General features: G+C 39.3%; 2 protein-coding genes across 13 annotated transcripts in view; one reads left to right on the forward strand and one right to left on the reverse strand.

The window, feature by feature from the left end:
* The first annotated feature begins 1,302 nt into the window (after nucleotides 1–1,302).
* Nucleotides 1,303–2,027, forward strand: dnajc19 (DnaJ (Hsp40) homolog, subfamily C, member 19). The gene is made up of 4 exons (XM_008406289.2): nucleotides 1,303–1,396; nucleotides 1,475–1,554; nucleotides 1,684–1,754; nucleotides 1,822–2,027. Exons 1-4 carry the CDS (start codon nucleotides 1,334–1,336, stop codon nucleotides 1,896–1,898), a joined length of 291 nt encoding a protein of 96 aa, XP_008404511.1. The 5' UTR covers nucleotides 1,303–1,333; the 3' UTR covers nucleotides 1,899–2,027.
* A 469-nt stretch (nucleotides 2,028–2,496) lies between these two features.
* fxr1 (FMR1 autosomal homolog 1) overlaps nucleotides 2,497–7,855 on the reverse strand; it is an 18,865-nt gene continuing 13,506 nt past the window's right edge. For 6 of the 12 annotated variants that reach the window (XM_008406291.2, XM_017304490.1, XM_008406290.2 and 3 more), the window contains 6 exons: nucleotides 7,243–7,336; nucleotides 7,000–7,118; nucleotides 6,358–6,567; nucleotides 6,133–6,210; nucleotides 4,602–4,684; nucleotides 2,497–4,039 (listed from right to left, as the gene is read on the reverse strand). In XM_008406291.2, the coding sequence (XP_008404513.1) occupies nucleotides 3,902–4,039; nucleotides 4,602–4,684; nucleotides 6,133–6,210; nucleotides 6,358–6,567; nucleotides 7,000–7,118; nucleotides 7,243–7,336 (722 nt within the window). In that variant the 3' untranslated portion in view covers nucleotides 2,497–3,901. Of the gene's footprint in view, nucleotides 4,040–4,601; nucleotides 4,685–6,132; nucleotides 6,211–6,357; nucleotides 6,568–6,999; nucleotides 7,119–7,242; nucleotides 7,337–7,855 lie in introns of those variants that run through there. The other 6 variants (XM_017304492.1, XM_008406295.2, XR_533470.2 and 3 more) reach the window with 6 other exon arrangements.

Raw genomic sequence — 7,855 nt, forward strand, 5'->3', positions numbered from 1 at the left:
ATTAATCACCATAAATCACAAGTTAAAGTCTCTAAAGAACCGGAGAAGAGACTTGACTATAAAATGTAGAAAAATGTTCACTATTTTCCTTAATAAAGTGCATAATGCGGAGTATCAGGATCATTGTAGATAAAATGRAAAAAAGACCATAAAACTAAAAACTCATAAAGTTCAAGACTAATTTCACACATTAACAAGAAAAATGCGGATATTCGCTGATCTCAAAACGTTTATTTAATGATTAAAGGCATAAACTTATATTAAAACAAAGATATTATCAAAAAGTCATAAATGTGCATGAAAAACTACATTTTCTGACACAGTAAAGTTTTCAACACATAAAACCAGAACTCTTAAGGATGAAACAGCAAATTTGTATTTATAATTTTTTGTGATATTTTGAGTAGATGTGACCTATTTTTTTTTTTTCTCGTAGGCAGATTCGCCATGAACGGCAAAAAAACCAAAAAAAAACATGGCAGCTTGGAGTGTGCTCCTGGGAAATGTAGTTCTGACACAGTAAAGGAACAATAATGTTAGGAGCGAACATTGCTTTGCAAATTCACTGATGTAACTTTAAACTTGGTGGTACCAGGTTATATTATAGATCCAACATTTCTTTCAGGTTCTGGACGTTAAATTTTCATGATGAATGAAACCTGAATGTTTCTACCAGTTTAACTCTTTTGACCCAGTGTTCACTGTTAAATCATTGTAATCTACAAAGTTAGCAGCAGAGTTTGGTAGCTAGTTACATTTACTTGAGTAATGTTTTTTTTGGGGGGTGGGGGGATACTTTTAAGAGTATTTTTTTACTATGCTGAACTTTTTTACATTTACTTGAGTAATTTTATTTTAAAGTATTTCTACTCTTTCTTGAGTAAAATAAAAAAAATTCTACCCATTGAATAAAAAAACATGTTTTAACTAAAAATCCACCAGACAGACACACACCTGCAGTTTCAGTTAAAGTTTATTAAGGTTTTTATTGAAGAAAAAAAATGTAGGAAAATTTTCTTTTGCCTGATTTTATGTATTTTTTGTTACTTATATGAATTATTGTCATTTTGGGCCTTAAAATACCAACATTTCTACTTATATTTTAGTCCGCTTGATGATGTAATTTTTAAATATTAAATGATTGATAATTTGATCAGTTTTTCAATACCTTTTGCCAAATACTTTTTTACTCTTGAGTAATTTCTTGGACGGTTACTTTTTTACTTTTAGTTGCGTAAAAACATGTTGCCGTTTTTCCACTGTGATTTTTGGGAACTCTGCCCCCTGTGGTCAGCAGTAGGAACTGCATGTTTTCYCGGCAGGTCGCTACGCCATGCAGGCCATGAAACAAATGGAGCCACAGGTGAAACAGGCCCTCCAGAGTTTTCCCAAGACGGTAATAAAACTAAAAGTTTCTATTTATCATTTTGTGGCAGCCTTTTATCAGTCAGCGTTTTGCTTTCTGCTGCTTCAGGCCTTTGGAGGAGGATACTACARAGGCGGGTTTGAACCAAAGATGACAAAGAGAGAAGCTGCTCTCATTTTAGGYGTCAGGTATGTGAAATTTGCATAATGCATCTCCTTTATGTCAGTTATTTGCACGGTGTTCTCATCCAGCTGTTATCTTTTTAAACTCCCATTTCTGTTTGTGATCATTTCTTGTGCAACATTTCTCTTTTCCAGTCCCACAGCCAACAAGAATAAGATCCGAGAAKCCCATAGAAAGCTGATGGTCCTGAACCATCCAGACAGAGGTACGTTCTCCACCAAAACCTGAACTTTTACTGCCAGCAAAACTGAATGCGYGTGTTTTTGTCACAGGCGGTTCTCCGTACATTGCCGCCAAAATAAATGAAGCCAAGGACCTGATGGATGGCCAAGCCAGGAAACAGAGCTGAAGATCAGGACGAAATAAAATCAAATTAATTTCACGCTGCTTTTATATGGACTGGGTTAAGGAAGCACTTGTTTTTTTTTTCTTCTAATTCTTCCCAAATAAAATAAAATCGCAAAACAACAACTGTTTAGGAAAGTTTTTTTTTTTTTTTTTTACACTTCAAACATCTAAAATATTTCTGGACATTTATTGAAATAGTTTTTGTCTCYAAGTTAAACAAGTAAAAGTTTATTTATACATGTTTTCACAAACTGATGTCACAAAACTTGATGCTTTTTTTTGGTGGATAAACAAATTAATTTGAGAACTGTGTTTTGTATTCACTWTTTAATATAAAATGTGATTTTTTTTGGGATAAGGCATTTTTTAGCTCAAAAATTTAAAAATATTTAGGTGCAACATCAAAACAAAACCTCTAAGGGAGGAAATACTTTTTCACATCCTTGTATTTCGATCAACCTACAACATAACTCCAGTCCAAAAATGAACAATTCCGGCAAAATTGCACCAAAAAAAAATACAAATATTCACACAGATTGATGCGTTTCTGCAGCGATATGAGCACGAGGTGAATTATATAAATGAATCAGACGTTTGGGTTCAGATCTACATAGAAGATCAAGTTTATTTAGGAACTACCTGCGTACAAAACATATTGCACATCAACCAACCAGACAATCCTTAAAAAAACAGTTTACTGTAGTTGACCCAACAAAAACTCTTGGGATGTCACAACTGTCAGTAGTCCAAATCGTAGATGGATGTATGAAAACCTCTGGATATCACGTTTTAGTGTCAAGAAAAAGAAGAGCGTCTTTTTTTTTTTTTAACGTTTTTTTAAATACTGTACACTTTTTAAAAAATAAATAATCCAAATAAACCTTCCTCAGAGGAACAGTCGTGACCAGTTTCCAGCCAGCCAGTGTGGAAGAACCATGAAAAGACCGCCGTCGCTCTGCTTCGGTTTTCTGCAACATCTCAACACCGGATTAATCCGGTTGTCATTTCTGACAGAAGGTTGGGCAGCGAGACGTTCCCAGAAAACCAGCAACGCAGCGGCTTCCAGACTCGACTACAATCAGCTTTAAGAGTAAAAGGTTACGCTTCAGTGCAAACAAAACAACTCTTCTCGTTTCTTTTCCAGATCTGCAGTAATAACATCTCCTATGATCCAAGTGGTTGCATATTAAAGAACAGGAAGCAGCTAAAAGTCAAAAGATCCTCCAGATACACTTAAAGGATCACCGGATCCCCTTCCCTACGACTTAAAGAGCAGAGACACCTGATTTGAAAAGAAGGCTCTGAAACCCCTCAGCATTTCGCACGCCGACTCACCCGGACTKGTTCCGCTGGTGGCAGGCGACCCGGACTGGTTCCGCTGGTGGCAGGTGAGGGGAGGAGGGATTCCAGATGGAGCGCAGAGCCAGGCAGCAACTTGTTGAGTCTACTCTCAAGGCACGACAGCTGATCACAAGTRCGTCACACTTGGGTTTCTCAGCAAACCTTCTGCACTCTGCTCATGCAGAACATTTAACTCGATGCACAAAACGTCCCAAAAAGAAATGATTCCGCTACGTTCACCTGATAGAAGGCAGACTACAACATTATGAACCAGGAAAACGGCTGCATCCTCACCACAGTATCCGATTAAAATCCCTGTCTGCATTATGGAAATACTGCATTTAGTCCGAGCTCAGAGACGAGGAGAGGACTAAGAGTGCAGCTCTAAGAGTGTGTGTGTGTGTGTGTGTGACTATCTTTGGCAAGCTCATACTGGAAGAAGTATTGAAAAGAAAATGAACAGAAGCAGAGATAAACATGTGAAGGTCGGGGTTCAGAGCGCTAAAAGTTTTGCTGCAGAACGGGTTTCAAATATTAAGTTAAAAAAAAACAAAAAACAGTGCTTGTTGTGTTTAGATGTTAACATTTGACGCTTTTACGCTGACATGGAGATCCAATCAAATGTCGTCAATATTTGAAACCATTTCCTCTGCTGGGGTCTAACTAGGAGAGTCCGTTGACGACGGGTTGTGGGTTGGATTCCCTCTGGCAGGAGGAGGCTGTGGGGGCGTCGTCGTTGGAGCCGTTGGTGGTAGCCGGAGCCGACTGGGGGCTGTGCTCAGCAATGACCTCCGCCTGACCCTGAAGACACAGAAACCAAAGCAYCATGAGGGAGGAACTGGAAAGTTCAATGGAAGGAAAAAAATCAGCTGGTCTCACAACTGAATATAGCTGCGTTTCCATTGACTGTAAAATAAACGTCATTCGATAAAATGGTTTTGCGTCGGGATGATTTTCAGCAGAATTAAAACTGCAACTGAAAACGGGTGGAAACGATGAAGACGAGGACAGGAAGTGGTCGGAAGGTGATGGTGCTGCGTGTTTTTAATGACTTTTCACAGATTTCTTATTTAATGGAAGAACCGCAAGTGTGAAATTGTTTTTTTTTTTTTTTTACATTGGCGGAATAACGACAAAGTTTTACACACATTTATAACGGAAACGTAGCGATAAGGTTCGTTTCCACTGCCCTTAAAATTGTGTGAATTTGAATTACGACGATAAATTTGCTTAATGGAAACAATTMAAAAGAARAACATCAGGYGCTTTTTCACCTGAACTGATATTAGTGCATTTCAGGATGGAAAAACTGTTTTTGCGTCSCGTCTGTAGTGGAAACGCAGCTGCTGTAGCGTTTACTGACCACTTCCTTGTTTTTCTTGGTATCCTTGGCGGTCATCTGTCTGCTCTGAGATTCAGCCCTGGATATGTAGTCGGCCACAGTCACTGCATCAACAACCCAACAAAAACCCTCTCAGGTTATTTAACCAACACAAACTGGCTGCAGGTGAGAAGGAAGCAGAGCAGCTGCAAACGTTCAGCCTCGTGTTAAATTCAGCACCAACCAGGAACAGGCAGCCGATTTATCACACCAACATCTCATTCATTTACAGAAACATTRAAATATTCATGTTTTATCACATTAAAACCACAAACTTTAGTGAATTTTAGATTTTTTGKGACAAGCCAACACAAAGTAGAAAATATTTATGAAGCGGAGGGAAGATAATCAGCGACGCACYGATTTGTAAATTTGGGCCAACATTGGTATGGAATATTAATATTGCTGTTCTGGCCGATAACAGACATTTGCCAATATTCGTATGTTTCCATATCAATTCAATCAATACGACCACACAAGGTGGAAAAAACTGTTTACTTATAGAACGATACAAATATGTAAAAAAACCAAAACAAAATAAAAACATCAGTCGATRGCAGAGGGTCTGCTACAAGTAATTAATCAATTAATCACATGATAAATTAAAATGAGCTTAGTAATCTCCATTCTGATGATAAAAAGAAAGCAAGAGAGAGAGAAAGAAAGATGGAAAGAAAGACAGAAAATAAGGAAAGAGAAAGAGGGAAAAAGAAAGAAACAAAGAAAGACATAAAAGAAAAAAAGAGAAAATGAAAGACAGAAAGAAAGAATCCTCAGATGTGCAGCAGATTTCTGTGTTTTGATTCAGTTAAAACATTTAAAAAGCRACTTAAACACCAACTCAGACAGATCATCAGTAGAGCAGATATKTAAATGAGCTAATCAACCGGCGCTGTTAGCTTAGCTAATAGCARCGGTAGCTAATCCACCACAGCGATCACTTATTGATAATCACAAAATAAACAAGAAGCCTGAAAACATGAAACTGTAATGAACTGAATGTTCTGCTGTTTGTGTGGGGAAAATGTTTGAGTGATTTTYGGTGTTGAATCCTGAAACAAATTGTGACAAGGTTATCAGTTGCTATGGYAACGAGTCTCTTGTGTCGCATAGCTGACACAGAGAGCGAGAAAAACAAGAATAAAAATCGTTTTGCGTTGTTCTTCAGTGTTATTTTTTCCTTTTGCTGCGGCGAACTGCACTGAATGAATTATACCTTTTATTTAGTTAAAGGATCGTTCTACTGCTGCAGCAGCAGCGCGGTTCTGGACAACAGGTCAAAGACGTTTCCGGATGTAAACGACAGATGAGGTAAGATAAGGTAGAGGTAGTTTTATTTATATTGCACATTTTCAGCAACAAGGCAATTCAAAGTGCAGAGGGTCCAATCAGGACAAAGTGCTGAGTTTGTTAGCAACATGCAGCATTCATGCTAGTTAATTTCTGCTTCATTTAGTTCCGTGTTGAGCGGCGGTGCAGACGCCGGCAGCGACGCCTGCAGCTGCTGCGTTACCTGGCTGCCTCTCCTCAGGCAGGCGCATGCGGCGGCGGCGGCTGCGATTGCGACGCTCAGGTTTTGCTTCGGACAAATCTGGGAACGTTGGGTCACCACAAAGAATCGGATCGGTTCCTTCGTTATGGCTCGAGCCTGAATGCCACCAGCAGCTCTTTTCCCTCTGACTCGGTAAAGGGAATCATGGGAAATTTGCTCTCCAACGTAAACAAAAATGAAAAATACCTGTCCCGTTTTCGCTGACGGAGGCGTTGTCGGACTCGCTCATGCCGTCCATCAGGGTGGCGTCCTCGTCCGTTCTGCGTCGCCGGGAGCGACGGCGGCGGTTGGCGGGCAGGTTGGATTCGCTGGCGTCCGTGTCGGCCGTCTGGTCCGTCTCCGTGTTGGCCTCCAGGCTCCCGTAGGGCGGGTTGTTCTCGTGATCCCTGGAGCCTGCTGCACAGAAGCCACTCCTCATTCACGGCCATCACCAAACTTTGACTTTTTTAGTTCACTTTTATTGGTTTTTTTTTTCCCAATTTCAATTTCTTTCTACCATCAAAATAATTCTCACCCAGTTTTCTGACATTTAGCAAATGTAAATAATTTAGGTAAATTTAATTAATCTGAAAAAAAGTTTAGTCTGTTTCAACGTCAGTCTGTTCATGAGGTGAATCTGGTTTCACCTGTAAATAAAATTTTCTAAATTGTTTTCATCAAACGTAAAATTTATTATAAAACTGAGCAGTTTGAATATCAAGCACTTTCAAGGACCTAATTGAAATCCAAACTCAGGCGTTTTCAAGGATTACAAACAGAATCTCCAGGCTCAGAGTTATGATCTGACAGGCAGAGTTTCATTTTTTCTTATTTAAAAGTGAACTGTACCAGAGTTGTATCCGTATCCTCCTCTTCCTCTGCCTCTTCCTCCTCCTCCTCCTCGGCCCCGGCCGGGCCCGGGCCTCCGGCGGCCGTCTCTCTGCGGGCGGGGGCCTCGCTCTCGCTCCCTGCAAATTTAGAAAACGAAATGGAAACGATGCAAGCAGAAACATGGCGTCCAGAGATCGGAGCGTCGCCTGCAGGCCGAAACGTTTCTGCTCGTTTTCGTGATGAGGAAGTCGGAGCTCTCACCCGTCCAGGTCCTCTCCTGCCAGCGACCAATCACTGAGCTCGTCTTTACGCTCCGAATCCGTCTCGGAGGGATTCGAATGCTCCGAGCTGGCGCCTGAATTCAAGACGATGCAGGAAGACAGAATAAACAGCAGGGATCAAGATTAACGCACAGGAAGCGTCAAACCTTCCCAGAATGTTGTTTTTCCAACTCAAAACTTTTAAATTACTTCAATAATCGATTAAAGGAATCGATTAATTCCCTTTAGCTGAACCATTTTATAGCACAATCAAGAAACTATTATAAATAAGCTTCATAAAACTCTGGAAAAAGCATTTAAAATGACCAGTTTCTCTGATTGTACTTATTGTAGGCATATGTTTAAGTAAATCAATCAATCAATCAATCAAATTTTATTTGTATAGCACATTTCAGCAGCAAGGCATTTCAAAGTGCTTTATATAATTAAAATAAAAACAGAAATAATCAGTGAGAAAGAGAGAGAGATTTAAAAAAAATTAAAAAAAACAATAAAAATAAAAACAAAAAAAACAAAAAACATTACATCATTAAAACGTCGAAAAGAAAGAAGAAAAAATTAAAAACATTAAAAACATGGAAGACATCAAAACC

This window comes from Poecilia reticulata, linkage group LG4 (genome assembly GCF_000633615.1).
Source record: "Poecilia reticulata strain Guanapo linkage group LG4, Guppy_female_1.0+MT, whole genome shotgun sequence".
Taxonomy (NCBI): Eukaryota; Metazoa; Chordata; class Actinopteri; order Cyprinodontiformes; family Poeciliidae; genus Poecilia; species Poecilia reticulata.